Raw genomic sequence first — 21,876 nt, forward strand, 5'->3', positions numbered from 1 at the left:
GGTAGTTGCAATCATATCAGGTAATGAGTATATTAATTTGGTAAAATTCCTAGACAGATAGTGAACTTACAGTCAATTGTGGCTACAAAGGACGCATTAACATCATGGATACTGGGTAGCGGGCAGTCTCCATTTATGTATAAAGATGCATCGATTTGGTTTAATCTGGGGTTGCAGATTCATATTAAAATGTTGAATTGGCGTATTGGATAAAATGCTGCAAAAGTTGTCATGTTTTCATGCCAATGGAAGGTCGTTTACTGGACTCTGAGAAACCAAGACAGACTTGGTCTGAGGAGTTAGGTAGGAGCATTTCTGTGAAATAGTGGGAGGGTCTTTGGAAAGTCCCTGTTAAGGCTAAGATAGATCAAAATGTGCGTTCTATGCATCAAAGAATATTCGTCCGTCTTTACTGGACTCCAGTGCGAATGAACATATTGGGATTCAATGGTAGTGATCAATGTTGTTGTTGCTGTTGTTACACAGACTATAAAAAAAAAAATACAAACAAAAAAAAAATACTAAAATAAAATAAACTTGGCGGAGGTGAAGTCTTGGGGAAAGGCACCCAAGGACTTGAGGGACTGTACATGTTGTCTTGAATACAAGGCATCAAGACCCCTTAACTTTGGTAAACTGTGTTGCTTGGAACGTGGGAAAGGGACCCACTCCGAGGATTATTTGGAACTGTTTTGCTCGATACTTTTTGTGGAACCTTCTTGCACTTGGGGAAGAGAAGATGAAAGAAAGCTGAGAGCTGGAAGACACTCAGACTTTGAGTCAAGCACTGCTTATTTCTTTAGTAACATCCTTACACATTGTTTAGCTCTAGGCGTGAAGGCAAGAAAAGGTTTTGGATGCAAACAGACTTAAAATGAACTGTTTGACTCAAACTTTCATTATTTTTATTCAGGTAGGGAAATCCCACCTTAGTATAGAGCAAGTTAGGACTTCAATCATCCTGACATTTAAGTTAATAAATATCTTTTGTTTTAACTTTTAACTTTAAGTCTGTGCCTAACTTCATGATGCCTTCACAACTGGCAGCTGGACTATTACTACATGGTATTTTGCACCAGACATTCACTTAAGATCTCCCTTTGGATGCCATTAGCCAGAGGAATCCTCTTGGGACCAGTCCTGAGATATCAAGTGCACCAAAACCTTGGCATAGGTCGCAGTATTCAGCTGCACAAGGATCTCGGCGTGTCCCGTGTAGAATTAACCTTCAAGCACCAATGGGCTGTACCCTAGTAACTTTCAGCTTTTTTTGTGGCAGAGAGTACATTGCTTGGTAGTATTAGGCCTTCAATGGAGCTCAGTGAGAAACCTGACCTCAGGAAGCAGCTGAGAGACTGCCCCCAGTAGCATTACACATCTACGACTCCCAGATCGTTGCTCTGAGGATCTTTTTTATTTGTATGAAAGTATGCCTGAATGCAGGTTGTGGGTGGATGGAGTAAGAGTAGGATCTGAAACCGAAGGTGGGTTCACTTGATGGTCTGCTCGCCAAGTTACGAGGACCTAGATATTTTTACAGGGCTGCGAAGATAAACATGGAAAGCATATGGTTGTTGATATATTTGAAGGGAATAAGGTTGGAACGTGCACAACGCAATATGAACCATCTTTGGTGGAATGCTATTCGCACGAACAGCATCCCTCTGAACAATTGCCACTGGCATAGGCGAGAGCCACAAACAGAGGCTGGAATTCACACACCAACAACAAAACCCCAAGAACCTTCAAAAATAAAAGTTAAATCTGAGTTTTAGCAGTTAAACAGAAGAGTCGATGTGCAGGGAGTTGCTGAGGAATACAACTGCTTAGGTGCCAGGCTCACCCTTTTCAAAATGGGCTTCTTGGTTGACAGGGAATCTTCTAATAAGATGTCCCACAGCAATGACCTCTCACGTACGTCTGTTGACAGGAACTAGACACACAAGTATTTGACTGTTTTCAGAGCGAGCCATTCTACAAACTATAAAAACATGAAACTATTTTCTATATACACTAACCAACAATGTTGTCAACTACATACATTAACATTAAGAAGAATAGTATCTAGGAAAGTAGTAGTTGCATGGTTTTACCCTCGATCACACAAGCATATATTTAGTACATATTTTTCAGTACCTTATCATGACTTCTAGATTTTCCAACAAAGTCTGGCGATGAAGGTCTTGCTCTGGGACTGGGCCATTCTTCACCAATCAATGAGGTGCGTAAAGAGACTTTGTTCAACTGCTGAATATAGAGAAACAACAGAAACTGCAGCGTGTCTACGGAGAGCTGCCAAAAGAAAAAACACAAATCATCATACAATTTCACTTTCCATGCAACTGGCGGCATTGTTCGAAGTCTAAAACTGTCTGACAACAGTGAAAAGAGGATAGTAATTGACTGTCCAAGACAAGAGTACTGTCAGAGGATGAAGAACAGTTTCGATTTTCTGTAAAAATGACTCATTTGAAAGAAGGATTTGGATGTTGTAGTTAAACCCAAAGTTCATCGCCATTTTTTTTATTTATCGTGTTACAGCTTGACATTGACAAAGTACAAAGCAAGCTTTTCACAAAAATAAAAAAAGTACATCACAATTGGTATCAAACGTATAAAAACATCAAACAACCTGTATGAAAAAGAATGAAAAAGTACATGCATTTATACACTTTGTTCAAGCTACATGTTAACACTTAGTCCAAGCGTTTTCTTTAAAAAAATAAAAATGGTAAAGTAGTATTGCCCCCCACCCCACATGAGCCTTTTTTGGTCCCTGGCAGTATTGAGTTCCTGTGATGTTTGTTAAGTGACAGGACAGAATAGAGTGCTGATATTTCCAAAACGTCATGAGTTACCATTTCTCAGCTGTGCATTGTGTTAAGAGAGACAAGGGCATATATCGGACCCCCAACAGAAAATTGAACTAACCCAGAGCTGGGTAACGGAGCTAAATTGACCTTTCAGGGTGTACACATTTCAAATTGCAAGCCATTAGCCATGTATACAAAGTTCCCACCTCCTCAATTTAGTGGAAACTTTTCTTATTGGCTGCAGGGTGCTAGAGAGCCCTGGTGGAATAGCCAGGTTGCTAGAAGGAGGCAGTGTGTGCGAGGCTGCAGGAGAGCCAGGTGGTCATTATTTTAGGTCCCTGCCATCAATTCAAAAAGGAAGGAGTTCCAGATGTCCCAGGTATGATAGTACAGAGTTCATTTTGCTCTTAAATTTGATACACGCGCAAATTTTCCATAACTGACATTCCCAAACCTCTCATTCAGCCAGTCATAAGCATGCATATTTGCCCTTTCAAAAACTGCCAAGTCACAACTTGCACGCCCCAAGCTGACACTCCGAACTCGCACCCATTTCTCTCCAGTTCCTCCTGCAGTCTACAACCCTTCATTCTTTTTCGCTCCTGCATCTCAACCTTTCTCTAAATCTATTGCGCTCTTCCTCATCCTCTCTCTCAATCTGAAACTTGTTCCCCCTTTCAAGCCCACCGCTCCTCCTTTGCTTTCTTGCCTCTCATTCCCCCTCTAGTCCACCCTTTGACTGTTCTGGCCTATCACCCTCTGCTATCTTGCCATCTCTCACCTTCTGGTTCACTGCCTCCTCCCTTTGCTCCCCCACCCCTCCCCCCGGCCCTCAATATGCATTGTGACAAAAATGTGTTTAAAAATTCAAATTGTTTTTTTTTAATGTCCATGATAGCGATCACGAAATTGCATTTGCACCCGGGGAAGGGTGTTCAGTCAATCAGGTGGCTGGAACAGCGGGCGAGAATATACAATCCCCGCCCGCTGTCGCAGCCACCCAAGGCCCTTCCCCAGGTGGCGCTTTTTTTCTTCTTTTTTCATTGTGGGAAGGCAATAGGTAACCTCTCCCATGTGAGCCCCGGGGTGGGATTGGCTTTCATGCCCCTTTAACGGCACACAGTCCGAGCTGAGGCCCAAGCGGGCTGGTGGGCCGTTAAAGGCCATGTCCGCCCTCCTGGCAGGGCATGAAAGCCACAATACGTTTTCGGGGGTCAGGGAGAGGGGAAAGTCCGATTAAACCAAAGTTTTAAATGGATGTGGGTCCTTGTTTTGGGTGTCTGACATTTGGTGGCAGTACACTATTGTGACCATTTTTAGAAATGGGCAAGTAAAAATCCCACATGTGGTCCAATTAATTTCTGGGTGCTGCCTCTAAACTGTTGGGGAAAACGATACATGACAGGTTACAGGAGTGGGCTGAGGTTATTCATCCAGTTTTGGATGTTGAACTGGATTTCAACCTAGGGTAGACATCAGAGCAAGCCTTACATCTTTACATGCCGATTAATAATTGCATAGTTCGGTACAGGGTACCAATCTATGTTGCATGCATGGATTTATTCTAAAACCTTTGACTGTATAAACAGAACTTTTGTGGGAAATCTGAATTGATACCAGTATACTAGGGGCTTCTTCGATATCCCGAGATCATGTTAATGTAGCTTAAGGATGTCTGTCAAATTTGGCATAACGGGTGAGCTTTCATTATTATTTTCGTAAGCTAGAGGTTGAACAAAAAGGAATTTCTGCACTTTTTTGTTCAAACTATTTTATCTATACGATAGTCTCAATTGATGGCGATGTCCATATAATGCCCAGCCGCAGCAAAGCACCTTCTTTATGCGGATGACATGGTATAGATTACTCAAACTCCCAGGGCTCTTCAAATGCACGGATACCCAACACGAAGTACCTGAGATGCACAACCAGTCAGCAAATATAAAAGGTTACTCACCTGGGACCTAGAACTCCCCCCCCCCCCATATGTTATATTGTAAGGGCTTGAATTTTGAATATGTAAAACTTTAAGATTACCTAAGCATCCATTTCCCACAACAGTGAGCTGATAAGCCAAGTAAACAGTACAAGGCAACAGCAATTGTTCACTTTTCCCATAATACAGAAATCTACCCTGTCTACGCAATGCTCATCATGTAGAGTCAGTGGCTGTGACCACATATGCATTGGGACTGTCGGGATTAAGGCGCTCCCACTCATTACCCCAGGTGGAAAATACGTTTCTGGGGAGGATTTTGAGTTCACAATGATGAGCACCTGTTTTTAAATTCACATTGACTTTGAGTGCATTTATTTATATTCATTTATATAGTGCTGCAACCCACGGGCATCATGGAGCATCACATGTAGACATGGACAGAACAATTAGGAACAAGACATCAAATTTCAGAGAAGTGTTGGGTAATGGTTAGGTTTGACTCGTGATTATTTGAACAGTGAGGTTTTCCGTTTTTTCCTGAACTCTAAGCAGTTAGGTTCCAATCTTAGATGGTTTGGAAGATCATTCCATTTGGTGGCTGCTTTGATGGGGAATGCCCTGCCTAATCCATAGTTTTGTTTTTTAGTGGCCGACTTTCACCAAACCTAGGGTTGTTGACCTTAAGGTTCGTAAGGAATGATTTTACTTTTAAGATAAGTCTGTGCCGATCCAAATATACAATGGCAGACAATGGACATGGATTTAAAGATGATGCAATCTTCTATGGCTAACCAGTGAAGAGATCTTCTTTCTCCAGTAATGGGTTCTCTTCTTGATTTCCCCGAGATGGTCCTAACCGCCTTATACTGGATGACTTTTGTGGTGTACTATATTAATGAGCTGCCTATTCTTTTGTAAGGGGCTATTTGGAAACATCCATTGCTTCCACGACCCAAGATCTTCTGTGATATGGGTGATGAAATTGATTAGTTGACATGCATCACCAAAAAAATTTAAATAAAATACAAAAGGTTGCATTCTAAACTGTGTCATAGCTAGGAGGATCAACAACGGACTCAAGACAAGAGTTCATGTCAATCAAACAAGGGTTATTGTAATAAAACACAGGGATAACAAAGGTGAAACCAAAGTTGGATGTGCTTCTGTCAGGAATCATCGTTGCTGGAAACTCTGGCACACGTGGAAATTGCATGCAAACTCCATCCACCTCATCCACGATGGCGCAGAGAAGAACCAATTTCTTACAGTCAGCCGCCTTCTAGTTCGACTCTCCCACCGTCAGGGGGAGTCGCAGCATAAAACACAGCTTGACCATAGCTCTCTGTTGTAGCATGTCTTCTGGAATTCTTCTGCGCTTCAACTACGCCGATGTGGAATTCTTCTGCGCTCAACGAACCCAGTCATTCTTTCCTGCTTGCCACTTTTCCTCGCTGTTCCCCTTACCGGCATCTGTTACTCGCGCATTCCTGCTCTGCCTCACCTACCCTATAACCCCGGCATCCGTCCATATGACAGCTAACATACAAACATAACTCATTGCCCTTTTCCCCCCCCCCAGAAAGTGCAGAATGAGACTTGTTTGTTTGTTGGCATAAGAAGGCCGCAGAATTTATTCCACAATCATAAAACCAAACTGTACATATCTGTGGAAAACTTTGTCTGCCAGGTGCGGCGACTACTCCGTGTCGCAAGGACTTGCTTCCCCCTTTCCTTTCCCAAGAGTCCATTAGTAGGCCCAACTCTCCCAGCCTTGGTAGTATCCGAGCCTGCCTGCCCTTGCAGGTGCTCCTGGGCGGGGAGAGTGCTGTTTCTTTGGGGGAAGCTGAGCCGTAATTGTCCTTCCCCGCCGCCCCTGCCGCTTAGGCTCCCAAGGGGCTTAGGGTCTGGGAAGAGCGAAGACCCTTCCCGCATTCTCCTGGCTCTTCCGGAGTCTGTCTCCTGTGTTTGTCTGGCCAAACACCGCCACACCGCCTTGTCGTCCTGCGACGCCGACGACCAGGCGTTTCCTGATTGTTCTGTTCGTAGGGTTGGTGGGTGGGAAAAAGAAAACCCTCTGCTGCAGTCCCGTGGAAGTGCACGGGTGTCCCTCGGCTGCAGCTGCTTTCTTGTTAGTAGCGGGATCCCCGCTCCTTATGAAGGGGAAACCCCTCCCCTTTCCTTTTGTTGCCCTTCGCGGGCTTTCTTCGATATTTGCCGCGCTTCGGCTTTCGCAGGCATTTCCTTTGTTTGCCGTGCATTTCATTTGCGGGCTTTCCCAATTTTGCCGCCTTGGCCCGGCAACCCCCACCCCCCCTTTCCCAAAAGGGGGAAGGGGCTGGGGACCGAGAAGGACGCCGCCCGGGTTATCGGGGGTGCCTCCTCCATTCCGCCGGGCTCCGTGTCGTCTTACCTGGCATAACCCCGGCATCCGTCCATATGACAGCTAACATACAAACATAACTCATTGCCCTTTCCCCCCCCCAGAAAGTGCAGAATGAGACTTGTTTGTTTGTTGGCATAAGAAGGCCGCAGAATTTATTCCACAATCATAAAACCTATCTGTGGAAAACTTTGTCTGCCAGGTGCGGCGACTACTCCGTGTCGCAAGGACTTGCTTCCCCCTTTCCTTTCCCAAGAGTCCATTAGTAGGCCCAACTCTCCCAGCCTTGGTAGTATCCGAGCCTGCCTGCCCTTGCAGGTGCTCCTGGGCGGGGAGAGTGCCGTTTCTTTGGGGGAAGCTGAGCCGTAATTGTCCTTCCCCGCCGCCCCTGCCGCTTAGGCTCCCAAGGGGCTTAGGGTCTGGGAAGAGCAAAGACCCTTCCCGCATTCTCCTGGCTCTTCCGGAGTCTGTCTCCTGTGTTTGTCTGGCCAAACACCGCCACGCCACGTGTGGGTTTCCGCCCACCGTGGCTCCCCCCTTTGCTCCTTCCTCACTTTTCTAAGATCTTCGTGCGGATGTCCCAGAAAATAAGTCCATACCCCAATATGATGGTGCACCCCTCATTTGAAAAATACCCTGGAGTTTATACGTTAATGAGCCCGTGTCTAACCTGACCAAAACCCCTGCCCTTGCGACATTCAGCCATTGCGCAATTCAGTTTTCGCCAGGACTTCTCTACTGCGGCGTGGCTGTCAGGACCCCGCCCTTCCTTTCCTGGAATGATCTAAACTCGTTAAATCAATGCCACCAAGGCGAATGGTCAAGATGTCGGGCTTCCTTCTGCTGGCCAAGAGTTTACGCACTTGACCCTGAATAGCGCCCCATTCATGCCAGGCACCCCGTGCCACCTGATCCTAAAATCGCCCGCTGTCAGAGCTTCCTGTTCGACTGACCAGCTGAACCCTGCCCTGGATCCGAAGGAGTGTCCTGCCACCCATACTGCTACTTTCTTATTCCAGGCAGGTGCTACAGAGAGGGAGAAAGAAGAAGGCCTGCCACCCTTACATTTTTCCTGGCCTACTGTACTTCTTAAAGCAGCCTGATTTCCAGCTGCCTATCTGCTTGATCGTAGCCTCACTTATTCCCATTGCCGCCGCCGTTGAAGCAGCCCCTAACCTAAAAGAATGTGTACCAAACACCCCTCTTTCTCCCCTATTTTGGCCAGTGCAATTTCCGTATTTCTGACCTTGCCCCGTTTCCCTCTTGCTCCGCCTCACCAGAGCGTGCCTGTTCTGGGACCCTTTTCCTCTGTCCCCTTTCCATCCTGCTCTGCCTTAACCAGGGCGGGTCTGCTCCGGGACACTTTGTCTCTGCCCCTTTCCAGTCCGTTCCGCCTTTACCAAAGTGAGCCTGCCCGGGGACCTTTCTGACCATGCCACCTTACCATCACGGTCCGCCACCACTACGACGGCAACCAGGTGTGCCTGCTCTGGGACACTTCCGCCCCCGCCACCTTTCCAATTTGTTCGTCCTGCTGTACCCGCAATAGGTTCCTCACCATTTTTAGCTGGCTAAAGCACCCCACCAACTTAATCTTTGCTCTGCCTGTCCTTGCAGGAGTTCCCATGCTGGAGGGGTGCGCCGTGCTTGTTTCTTGTTTAGAATTCCAGGCACCATCTTTGCTTTACATCCCCCCACCCTGCTCTCTCGCCCCACTAGCATCCGCGGTCTTGTGCCGCCTTTCCTCTTTTTTGCTTTTCCCAGAGTTTTGTGCTGATTCTATTCCGGGGCTAACCAGGGCGGGCCTGCTCTGGGGCACCTCTGCTCGCCCCAGAAGGTGTTGCCTGCTTCCTCCTATTTGTTTGCGCCAAGTGTGCAGTAGAGCCCACACCCCCACCTTTTGAGCCTGGGCCTACCCTGCCCTTGCAGGTGTCCGCGGGCGGGGAGAGGGCTCGGAGTTCGAATTCCCGCCTTTCGGTGTTTCCCCACACTATTAGCCTTAGACCTGTTCATTAGTGTCGATGTCCGCCTCCCATTGTTTGTTGCTTAGTCCCCCACTTGATTATTAGACCTGACCCTGGCAGTAACTGGAACCGCCGTGAACTGGACCTTGGGGCAATAAACGGTGAGGTACCCAGCACCTAATTGAGGCAGGGAATTTTCTTTACCCCGTTACCCTGAAATGGACCTTGATCCCCCAGTGCAATTATACCGGGCTGGCCCCATCTGAAACAGACCCTTCCCATCGTTGTCTGACTTTACAGCAAAATTGGCGCACCATTCTTGCACCCCATTTCTTCCCATAAACCAGTGTCACCCCTTACAATGACCTGATCTGCCACTCGTGCATTTCAGGTCTGAACCTGCTATCCTGGTTGAATCCTGCACAAACCATGCGTAGCCGTCTTTTTGAACATCAACCCAATGTTCACATTGGGTGTACCGCTAAATCCGGCGCTGGTGTCACCTTTAGCCGGTTATGCCAGGCTGCCCACTAACTGGGTGCAGCTCCCCCTTGCATATACGATGCAAATTGTTCCTTTTAGGCGGCAGCTACTGTGGCCCAATGGTGGAGGATTGGCTGGTTACACAGGACGCTTACTCCACTGAAACTGTCCAGTAAAACCAAGTTTAACAGTTTTCCACCTGGTCAACTTTACCATTCCACCCCTGTACAGTGGCCTGCTTGCCTAGTGATCTTCCCCCTTACTGGCATCTACAACCTGCGACTGTACCTGAACACATTTGATACCGCACATTATTGTCGAGTAAGGAGAATTTATAGATGCACAATCTGCCTCCTCCTAGCGTTAAACAACCCCCCATTTTTAAGCCTAGAACCCCCTTTCTTAATATTCCAACCAGAGGGGTGACTGGCCATTCGCCCCCGCGGGCTCCTTTTAAGGGCGCCGGCAGCAGGGGTGTTGCTAGGTCTGGAACAAGATCTCGGGCTATGCTAATGTCGGAGCTGCTGTGCTGTCCATGATTTAGCCTTTATATAACGCTGCGTACCCTCAGGTATCTGAGTGCTGCTTATTATTACCCCCGATGTGTGGTGCTCATTTATCATACCCCGTGTCATACCAGCTTACCCTTCGACCTGGCTGCCTAGCCTACAGTGTCCTACTACAATCCTCCAATCACCTCCAAGCCCAACAAAAGTGAACATGTACTAAAACTCGATTTTAAAAGACCCAACCTTAACAGGCTCAGCGGAGCCCCCAATGTTTGCTTTACCCCTTTGGTGTCGTACTGTCACCCTCAGCCCGCCACCGGCGGTGCAGCTCACGGGACCCCACCCATGGGCTCACGGCAATAAAAGGAGCAATATGCGCCCACGCAACTTATTTCTCCGCCCCCCAGAGAACCCCCGTCCGCTTTGGGTGGTACCCCATTTTCAGAGCCATGCAGAGGGAACTTATTCAAATTAAAACTCCAAAGGCAACCGTCAATTCCTCCTAAACCCCTGCCACTGCACTAAGTCCCCGTGCACTCACGCTGCCGTGTATTAATCAGTGTACTTACCCCTCTACGAGCAGCCCAGGAACCACCTCCCTGCATGCTGTAATGCGCTGCCAACTGCTATACTCCTGCCCCCTACGTTATGGCAACCGGCAACATGCACCTTATATTTATATAAACCCTAGCAGCGTATGCGCGGTTCAACAGTCTCGAACAATGCGCTTAATAACAACACCAATGTACGTATTCTTTCTATTAACTGTTAAACCATGCATTAATGGCCGTCATTGACGTGCCAAAGGAATGTAAAGCCCTTCCCATATTACCCTTTTAAACCCTGTGCTTCGCTACCACCGTTTAAATACTCCATTGCACATGTTAGGCATCTTTCGTCTAATAATGCCCTGTACCGCTGCGCAAGGCCCCTTTAACTCAACACATCCTTCTACCCTGTGAAAAAAAACGTTTTGAAAGCGGGGCTTTTCCCTCTGAAAAACTTATGCCACATGGCTCAGCTGATACCATATCCTGCGCCAAGTCGCACCAGTTTACACCCCCGGGGTTAAAGCAGCCCTGAGAAAACCAGAACACCTCCTTCCGTCCCGCCGTTCACTAACTAAAGACATACCACTGTGACGCACATTAACAATTATTAGCGTAAAACAACCTTCCCAGCGCTAAGCTTGCCCCCATCGGCGGCAGACCTTCCATGTGCATTTACCCCAACGCTAGACCACTATTACACTACATAGCAGAGGCTTCCTCCTAATACAAGGATTCGCGGGAACCGGGGTCCATACTCTCACCCGCACCTTCGTTCCTCTATAGAGCTATCATCCAACATACGGCAAACCCAACAATACGCATAATGTTAATTCCCCTCATTGCGCTAGTGCCAATAAAAACATAACTCTGGCATACCTTCCTCCCACTGCATAATCCGCCCTGAAGAGCAACCCCTGCGAACACTTGTGTGCCATCCGTACTAATCAAACAACCCTGGTGCACGACAGAATCTTACACAGCCACTAATGTGCCGCATTTTCACCCCCGTTGCAACCTGCCCGGGAAACGCATGTAAACTACCCCCGCCACGTGCTTTCCACCATTGCTGGGGCGGGTTGTCCCGCCGGGCAGATAAGGGACCTGTGCCTGACCTCCTGTCCGCCTACGGACCCTTGGCCTGCTCCCTGATTGCAATCACGACTAGCCGGTGCTGGTACACCTTACACACCCTTCAATGCTCCAGAAAATATATTCTTTTGGTTGAATTTTGTTTCTCAAACCTGTTCTGTTAATAATTTGGCACGTATATAGCGCTACGAACCCTCGGGTATCTGAGCGCTGCTTATTATTACCCACGGTGTGTGGTGCGCATTTATCGACCTCGGATGGATGAAAGGCTGCGTTTGGCCCCGCCGGGATTCGAACCTACGTTGGCAGGCTCTGCACGGATGTCAAAGCGCGCGCTCTACTCGCCATGCCACTTGACTGCCGCCGCTTCTGTAGTGCGACCTGACTATTGTCCTGCATTGCCGCTAGCACGAACCCCGCCTGAGACCCTGGACTCCTGACCTTAAACCTGGCCCAGCGCCCCACCACTCCCTGGCCCCCCCAACGCCGAATTATTTACTTTCCTTCCAGTCATACCTTCTCTCTCCCTTTCGGCAACCCGACGCACCTTCCACACGGGACCGCAAACCTCCTCGGGAACGCCGCTCTGACTGGAAACTGCTCGCTGGCCATAGTGAGCACGACCTCCCCTGGAACCTGGCCCTTCAGCAACCGACTCAGGAGCAGGAAAAACCCTCTGATGGAGGGCAGGTCAGCGTCCTCCAACCGCAACGAAAAGAAAACCCTCTGCTGCAGTCCCGTGGAAGTGCACGGGTGTCCCTCGGCTGCAGCTGCTTTCTTGTTAGTAGCGGGATCCCCGCTCCTTATGAAGGGGAAACCCCTCCCCTTTCCTTTTGTTGCCCTTCGCGGGCTTTCTTCGATATTTGCCGCGCTTCGGCTTTCGCGGGCATTTCCTTTGTTTGCCGTGCATTTCATTCGCAGGCTTTCCCAATTTTGCTGCCTTGGCCCAGCAACCCCCACCCCCCTTTCCCAAAAGGGGGAAGGGGCTGGGGACCGAGAAGGACGCCGCCCGGGTTATCGGGGGTGCCTCCTCCATTCCGCCGGGCTCCGTGTCGTCGTACCTGGCATTCTCGCTGCCTTTCCCGCCTCTACCTTGTTTTGTCAAAACGTAAGCTCTGAACTTTGCCCATTCAGCAGTCCACCTTTGGTGCACTGCAGGGCATATGCAGACGTTGTTACACGTTTGCTATGATCGCGCTCTTCGCCAAACTACAATTGTAAGCATAATTCCATGGCCACGCTTCAGTCCACCGCTGGTGCACTGTTGCGCGATTACAGCAGTGGTTGCTAATCCCTGTGCTTCTCGCCATTCTTGTTCATGTCAGGCATAATTCCATGAGGTTTCGGTCCACCGTTGGTGTAATGTAGCGGGTCTATTGTCGTGGATGCCACATTTCTGCCTCAGCGCTTCTCGCCACTCTTTTAGGTGGCTAACTGCAGTTATCCTTCCTGCAGTGTGCAGGAACTCTGCTTGACAGTTCTACGGGATTTTAACCATCATCCCCTTGAAGAACAGAGTACTACTCTACTCACGTTGTCCTCTGAACCGGACCAGCTGGAACAGACCTAATCTCCTCATGGGGTTTTTCCTGCTATTAGGTTTTTCCCCCCCATTTCTGCACGACCTTCTTTTCCTATTCAGAGGTCAGACAGAAACAGGGGCTCTCTACTTAAAACCCAAGTCTGCACATCAGGTTAGTGAATTTACTGCATCTAACAGCTTCCTTCTTAAAAGAGTGAGTGTGCCAGGACCGCTGAGCAAGTACAAGGAGGGCTCATTGCCTATCTCAAGTAGGGTCGTTACCCTGAGTGCAAAGTGCTACAAGAGATTGTGGGGAGGATCAGTGGCTCTTTGGAGCCAGCAAACAGGAGGGGCTCCTAGAGCCCCTCAATGGAGGATTGATGGTTCTTCCTAGATACAGGTGATAATTGATTTCTTCCCAGTTGATCTCGTGATTTTCAGGAGATCGTCATTCTACAACCGCCACCAAGGGCAATGTGGCAGGAGAATGGTTCTTGCTTGCATGCAAGCAACTTATTCTAACGACCCTAGTTGGGCTTACCTGTTCCAATAGATGCATGTGATGACTCACAGCTAGCCTGATTCATTATCTATCAGCTTCTATTGTCTCTGTAGGCTTTCACCCTAAAAGTATGTGTCTCTAGGACGACATGCATGTCTTTCAATCATTTTAGCTCTGGTACCCTAGCTTCTGCCCAACCTGTGCCCCAGTGGTTTCCCCTTCCAGCTCTTGGCAGCTCCTCCACCCTATGGCCAACTTGGCTTGGCCAATGCTGGCTTTTCTACATGCATCTCACTGCCCACTTTCTCATTCTGCTGCCTTCCTCTGGCTCTTATGGTTTTTGCCCCTTTTCCTTCCCTTCTTCTGGCCAATACTGCCCTGCTCCAACACCTTACCTTCCCTGCTTGTGCCTTCTTCCTTCCTCCTAGTGGTCTCCTCTTACCTCCTTCTGCTCCCTCACTCTCCCATGCTTGCCTTGATTCACCCCTCCCAAATACCCAACCCCAGTGGGCATCCAGGTTTTGAAATGGATTTCTAAAATCTGGCCTAGTGGACAGATTTCAGGAGGCCACCCTAGTTATAGTGAACACTTTAACTCAGAGGTGAGCCAAACCCAATCAAGTAAGTGTGGAGAGTGGTCCATTATATGCCCAAAACACACTAGAAAAATGTAACAAGCAGGTAATACCATCACACAAACATTTATATAAAACATATATACAGTCACCTCAGTTTTGTAGAAATGCACACAATTCACAAACACCCCAAAGGAAGGTAAATCCAATCCCTGTGTTGATGGGGCCTTGTGCCCAAAAGTCACAAAAGCTTCTTCTCATGAGACAGGACAAAAAAGGTAGGATTGGTTCTTGTGGCAGTGAAAAATGTTACGGAATACCTCAAGAATATTACAGGTAAGTAAGATACTTTTTTATATCTTTTAGAATAGCTTTCAAAACAAACTTTTAAAAAACAAATTTGTTTTTCTAATCAAACGCTAATTCTAAGGTTTATTATAGGGGAGGAAGGGGTGGTTGTAATTTGTATTTTGTATAGCGCTTTAACCCAAAGCGCTGAATTTAAAAACAAAGAATGGTACACAAATAATGGTAAGTAGACATCAAAACAACAATACTGGTAGACAATCAAGGACTATGTAGGATATGAGTTTTCAAAGAAAGACGGAAAAGAGAATAAACAGTGATAGAAAGAATGGACAGTGGAACGGCATTCCAATGTCGGGGAGCAAGAAGCTGAAAGGACCGGAACCGGGACTGGGCACATGGTGGACATGGAACATTCAGTCTGAAGATACAGGAGGAGCGGAGAGAGCGAGATGGACTGTAGAAAGATAAACGCGAAGCAAGATAGTCAGGTGCAAGCTGGTGAAGTGATTTGAAGCTTAAGAAAAGAAAGTGAAATTTGAGTTGAGAGTGAAGAGGTAACCAGCCAATTGCAGCAAGTGAGGAAATAATGGAGTTGCGATAAGAATGAAGACAGTAGACGAACAGAAGAATTATAGATTGATTTCAAAGGAGCAAGACGAGAACAAGGGAGACTGAAAATAGATGAGTCATGAAAAGATTAAAGAAGAAATAAGAAGTTTAGCTTGAAAAGTGAGAAAAGGACAAACGTTGCAGATATTGTAGAGATGGAAACAACAGGAATGAGATGTAAGAGGGATATGGTAAACAAACGAGAGATTAGAATCAAGATAGAGGCCAAGATTATGACCTATAGGAGAAAAATAGTGGGACTAGCGGGTGGAAAAGATATGAAAGGAGGTGGTGGGTGAGGTGGAAGATTGTTAGCAGGGAAGAATAGCACCACAGTCTTCCCTGCATTTAAAGTGAGGAAGTAGGAAGCCATCCAAGATTTGATAGCAGAAAGACAGGCCGTGAGTGTGATGAATTTCAGGATTGAAGGACGAAAAGGACAGAAAAAGGTGTGCATCATTGGCGTAGAAGTGATGTTAAAGACCGGAGGAAGAAATGATGATGGCTGAGCATTAAGAAATATAGAGAGAGAAAAGGACCCAAGACTGACCCTTGGGGAACACCGTGCTCAAGGGGAAAGGGTAAGGAAATCTGTCCAGCCCAGGAAATGGAGAAAGTTCTATTAGTAAGATAGGAAGAGAGCCAGGAAAGTACAGAAACCCTAAGACCGAGGGAAGAGAGATTCCAAAAGCAAGGAATGATCTACAGTGTCAAAGGCCGCAGATAGGTAAAGTAGAATAAGAAAAGAGGAGTGTTTAGAATAGCTAGCTGAGAGAAGGGAATTAAGTACACAGATCAGAGCAGTCTCGGTGGAGTGACGAGGACAGAAACCAGACTGAAAGCAAGGAAGAAGAGATAGGTCAGTGACAAAAGATGAAATCTGAGAGTAAACAAGACGCTCTAAGAGTTCAGAAAAGTAGGTAAGAGGGAGATGGCACAGAATTTAGAAACAATAAGAGGATTGGCAGTGAGGTTTTTCAGGATAGAAATATTTTGCTGGTTTGGAGACTGTAGAAAAAACAGAAATGCCGAGACGGGTGTTGAAGAAAGAAACAAGATATGGAATGAGAAGGGGATTTAGGAATGACAGCAAATGGAATGGACCCGTAGGAGTAGCAGTGGGAGGAGCTTTGGCTAAGAGAAGCAGCACATCAGAGTTGGAAACTGGAGTGAAGCTGGAGGAAAAAGTTGATGGAGTAGAATGGGGTGAGAATACAGTGGTTGGGGAAGGAACATTTAGAATGGCTTGACACAGAGAATGAGCTTTAGAGTAAAAGAAGTGAGCAAATTCAGATGAAGACAAGGTAGAATAGTGTGATCAGAAGGGGGAGAGAGGAGCCATGCTAGAGTTTGAAAAAGGCGGCTAGGATGGGCAGATTGAGTGTGAAGGTGGTCAGAGAAATAGTCACGTTTAGCAGAGAAGACAATTATCATAGAGAGCACGATAGGAGAAATAGGCAGAGTAATTAGGTGAAGATCTTGTTTTAAGCCAACGCTTTCCCAGCCTACGGAGAAGACATTGCATAGCGCGAAGATGAGGGGAAAGCCAAGGTTTAGAGGGTTTACAAGTGGGCTGGAAAGCAGACAGAGGATAGAGTTGGTCAAGACCAATAGAGGGGGATGCTGAGAGAGCAGATGCTGCCTCATCAGCAGTAAGAGAAGAAACGTTTGTTGAAGGAAGGAAGGATAGTGGTGCAGGTGTCATAGAAAAATGAGGAGTTGAAATTGCATATATCGCATCGAAAAAAATGTTTTAGGTGGAAGAGTAGTAGGGGTATCTGAGGAATAGAGGACAGAAGTGAAACGGAAATTAAGTAGTGATCAGACAGGTAAACAGGTAAAGCTAGTACAGAACAGGCAGTGAAAGTAGAGAGAAAGATTAAGTCGAGCGAAGAACCAGAAATGTGAGTAGTAACCGTGGGGAGGGAGATGAGAATCGAGAATAGAAAGAAAAGGAGAAGCCAAGTGAGTAGAGAAAAGAAGATTTTAGTCTCCTAGTAATACAAGTGGAGTTCGACTGCCAAGATGTGGGAAAGAAGATGATCAGTATTGTTAGAGAAAGAGCCAAGTGGGCCAGTGGGACGATAGATAAGAAAAGAGATAGCATGGGGAATGGTAAAGATTTTATAAGTAAATTCAAAAGAGGAATAGACCGGTATACTAACAGGTGGCGGAAAGAAGAATAAGAAGAACTATAGAGAATGCCAGTGCCCCCTCCGCGACTGCTGGCTCAGGGACCATGAGCAAAAGAGGATAGAGAAGCGGTGAGGGAGGCAGCAACAGTTGTATTATGGGGTTTCAGTAATGCATAGAAAGTGAAAGTGTAATCTTAAAAGTTAGTCCAGTACTGCAGTTGTTTTATTACATAGAGACCTGGCGTTCCATGTCGTTCCAAAGGCCCAGGTCTATGGCAGCAGATGTATTGGTAGTCAATGGATAGATGAGGTTAGGATTAGGACAAGTGCATGTAAACTTGGTGTCAGATTGAAGGCTATCGGGTGATGAAATATTAGGTGTTGTTATGGTCATAAAATCCTAATGCCGGGTGATGGTTTGGGGCAGTGGGGAAGAAGAAGGTTTGCAGGAAGCATGGCTACCGGGCCATGGACCTCGTTCTTGCTGCAGACAGCTGCAGTATCCTACTTTGCCGACTTCTATTTCCCGTAACTATTACAATTACTCACCACCCTTACTCCGATTGCAGGAGTTTTCTTATGCCGAATCCAGGATCACGGCAAGAACCTGCCCACCAATGGTATGGATTTGCACCACTCAGCCACCAGTGGTCCAATCAGGGACCACTGTGGGTTGCACTCATGCATGCATACTAGACTTTCAGGCACCACAGTTATGGAATGGGACCAGACAGTCCAACCCACTTCCTGGGTCCACACACAAACGACATACACTAGTCAGCGAAAACAGCAGCTTTTCGGGGGGGAAATTCATAACCATATTAGGGATTTCCTGACCTGAGAAGGCAGGAAGAAGGTCAAGAAACAATATGGTCAAAGAACAAGTGAAAAATCTCATGGCAAGGCCATTTTCAGGCACTAACCACGTTTAGTAGCCAGATATGGTAAAAGGGAATGTGCACAATAATAGTGCAAAAATAATACACATTTACTGCTGCCACCTTTAGGCACATATACAAATAACCAAAAATACCCAGTGTTAAAGTATTACGGTGATACAAAAGTATCCCCATGCACTGCAAGATGCGGTGTACACCGTTAGAAAAGTTCCCAAAACAGGTAAGAATTAAAAGACAAAAAGAGAAACAGTTCAAGTACTGACAGCCAGTCTGAAGGACTGATCAGTTTCCCGATGACAAATGAGCAAAAAAGGCTAGGGAAGTAGAAAAGTCAGAAAAAATGTAACAACAAAATGTTGGGGGATGGGGGGAATGTGAGGGGGTCAGAAAGGAAAGCCGGACACAAAGTGGTCATGTTTATGGTTAAAGAATTTCATTAACATAAACGGGTTGGGAAAATGCCCAAGATGAATTTACCTACCTAAAACCAAAAACTAAGGATCGGCCCAAGTCAGGATGTCAAAATCAAAACTGTCCTTGTGTCCAAACGTCCTACCCTAACCCTCTCACTACAAACCAAGGTGAGAAGAGAAATGTCTTTAAACTGCTGTTTGCAAAAAGTGTTCATAAATGCAAATAGAATAGCTCCAACATACATGTTCTCCAAGGTAACATCTTGGTTCCGCAGGGCGATTCCCTTCCCCTGGATTCCTTCAATGGTGTGTCAATGTTTTTTGGTCTAACAGTTCTTTGCGTCATTCTTGGCCCACAACAATCCTGTTAGTTGCAAAGCTACTTGGGCGTGTTGTTCCTTCTTTGTTCAACAACCAGTCCTTTCTTGGGACTTTTTGTAGGTTTGCAATTGCCTGGCATACTCCCCTTCCAGGACTTCTCATACTTGTATGCAATTTTGGATGTAAAGAGAAACTGTGGCAGCTACATCTTCCTTGGTTCTGTAGGACTACAGTTTGCTTTACGTTTTCCCCAAATCTGCATTTCATGCACTCATATTGCTGGGGGTCGTATTTGTGATCTGCCTTTTTCACTTACAAACAATCTTCTTATGGCTTCTGTCTCCACAGCTTTACAGTGGTCAAACCTTGTTTAGTGCAGTTGCCGAAACACCCCCGGGTCCCCACTTGGCTTGGGCTGACTCACCGGCTCTGTGTGGCGTCTTCGATCCCGTTTGAACTTACAGTGTAGCTTTGCCGCCTGCCTTCCACTCTGGACTGCTCCCACGTCTCCCCTGCTTTTCTCGCTGCTCCACTTATGCACGCCTGCCCTTCCTTCAGGTCCCGGTAAGTAACACTGCTTTCTCCAGCTGCTGAACGCCCAGGAATCTTTTTTGGTTCCTGGAGTCTCTGCAGCACACCCTGCTTGCATAATGTTACTTCTTCTCTTTGCTGGCGAGCCCTTTGGTTCCACCACACTGGCTTGTGCCTCCAGCTTTCACACGCCTCCAAGAGATGCAAGGTCTTCTCCTGAACAGCAGCTTCCAACAGTTTGTTTTCCATCTTTAAAAAAGTCCTGTGCACAAGTGTTTTCTGTAAATTAAAACACGCTCATTGAGCTTGAGGTTCCTTATGCTCTGCATGGTTCCCTTCTTCCCCGTCGCCCCAGCACTTAGGTGGTTTTGGGAATTGGACTCCATTGATGTCAACAGATGCATAGCGCTTGGAAATTCACTCTCAATGGTTCCATGTGATAAGCCAGTTCTAGATGAAGGGGAATTAGAACTGGAAAAGGTATTCTTGGAGCTTTTACTTTTTAGACCAGGGATGGGAATTTGGCCTAAAGGTTTTTGGGAAAAGGTTGCCGTATTCTCCCTTAAGGGGCCAGGGGTGTGAGGGGGGGCAGATGGATGGCAATAAGCCATTAGGCTATTGGGTATCAGGAGGTCTTTTACATGGCAAATGGGGGATACCTTATATCATCCAATGAAACCATGACGTCTCCCCGGAGGCCGTTTCCTCCCACGTGATCCTCTGTCATAAAGCCAATCAGGTAGCGGCTACGGTCCCTTGGTTCCATGGGAGGTTACCATCAGGGGATCCATGATGAAAGTATTTAATTCACCACAAAAAGCTGCCCAAAAGAGAAATCTTTCGTAACACCAGGTAACTGCACTAATGCTGAAAAAAGTAGGGGCACCTGTGCAGGCCCATTTACAGGGCTTAGTTGGATGAGCATGCTCCAGTCCCGCAACCAAGTTGTTGCTAATCCATTGCTGAGGATTAGTGGGCAGCCTGTGGCTCAGTGGGCCCGAAGTTACAAACAATAGGCCAACCATTTGGAAGACAGCCCATTCATGGATGTCACCTAATTATGCCAAGGATCCCTCTGACCTGCCTGTGCTATTTCATCTATTCATAGGTCAGGTGTGGAGAGCCTCATCACCATGGTCTATGTAATCCGAGGATATGCAGAGTCTTGCAGTCAGCTCCATGGGCTAAAGAATCCTGCATGTCATTTCTTCGTAGGTTTGTCTCCTGCTCGGAGGTTTTAATCGTGAACCGAGTTAGTGCATGCCAACGATCCGTATTTGTACATTGTTCTACTTTTGCCATGGGGTAGGTCTACGCAATAGTAGAGGCTGGAAAGGGGGGGGGGGTTGCCCTGAAGGATCCTCTCTAAACTACCTCCAGAGATGGCATCACAGAGTGGGTGGTCTACGCAGAGAAATGGTTCCGACATCCCAAACTTCTACATGGGGCATTGTCAAACCCTCTACTCCTATCTGCAATTATAGCAAAGTAGGTCGATTATCAGCAAATAATGTGGTGGTTTATGTGATGCTTCTAGTTTGGAAACACTGCAACATTTGTCCAAATTATAATGAACCCCAGGAGCGCCACACATGTTCAGTAACTGACTGTGCAGGCCAACACCGATGGTTTTGAAAAACAAATATTGGGGTCTGCCACAGGCACAACTTAGTAGTTCTAACAACTGCAACTTGGAGATATATATGATGCGTTCGCATAGTTAGTTAGGGTTAAGACGAAGTCTCTATGGCATTTCAGAGACTTTTCTTAATAACTTTCGAACGGTTCCATGAAACAAATCAAAAAATATTCTGTAATATTTCGAGGCAGCCGCCTGTGCAAGCAAAATTTTTGATTTACTTCATTAACCACTTCAGTTTTAAAAAATGGTTCATTTTGATCGTGTTTTTAACATGGGGTTTTCTCATAGGAAAAAAAAAGGGCCCAAGTATTCCAAAATTGTCTGCTTCGTGCAGGTTCCTAGATTTTTTAACTAGAATTGATGCACTGATGTTTTGAAAACCGGTTTTGAGATAAAGGATTGACAACCACATTTTCCAGTGAAAAATAATATGCAATATGTCCCACACGCCAACTATAGGCTCAGCAACCATGCTACCCATACCCACTGCAGCTATAACCACACCCAGAATACTCACGAACCCCCCATTGCGTTGTACATGTTCCAACCTACAGTGAAGCAAGGAAATGAATAATCCAGTAACAATAAGCAGCCAACAATATAACACAGCATATGCACTCACCCCCACTGTGTAGACATTCCAACATACACTTAAGCAAGGACATACATAACAATTTACTAACAAAAAAC

General features: G+C 46.6%; 1 protein-coding gene across 3 annotated transcripts in view; it reads right to left on the reverse strand.

Moving 5' to 3' along the window:
• The window catches only part of TBCCD1 (TBCC domain containing 1), a 522,773-nt gene that overhangs the window by 409,969 nt on the left and 90,928 nt on the right, over positions 1–21,876 (reverse strand). For all 3 annotated transcript variants that reach the window (XM_069615765.1, XM_069615764.1, XM_069615763.1), the window contains exon 3: positions 2,137–2,292. In XM_069615765.1, coding sequence (XP_069471866.1) covers positions 2,137–2,292 — 156 coding nt within the window. The remainder of the gene's footprint in view (positions 1–2,136; positions 2,293–21,876) is intronic.

Source organism: Ambystoma mexicanum, chromosome 9 (genome assembly GCF_040938575.1).
Source record: "Ambystoma mexicanum isolate Mex_15411 chromosome 9, UKY_AmexF1_1, whole genome shotgun sequence".
In the NCBI taxonomy this organism is placed as follows: domain Eukaryota; kingdom Metazoa; phylum Chordata; class Amphibia; order Caudata; family Ambystomatidae; genus Ambystoma; species Ambystoma mexicanum.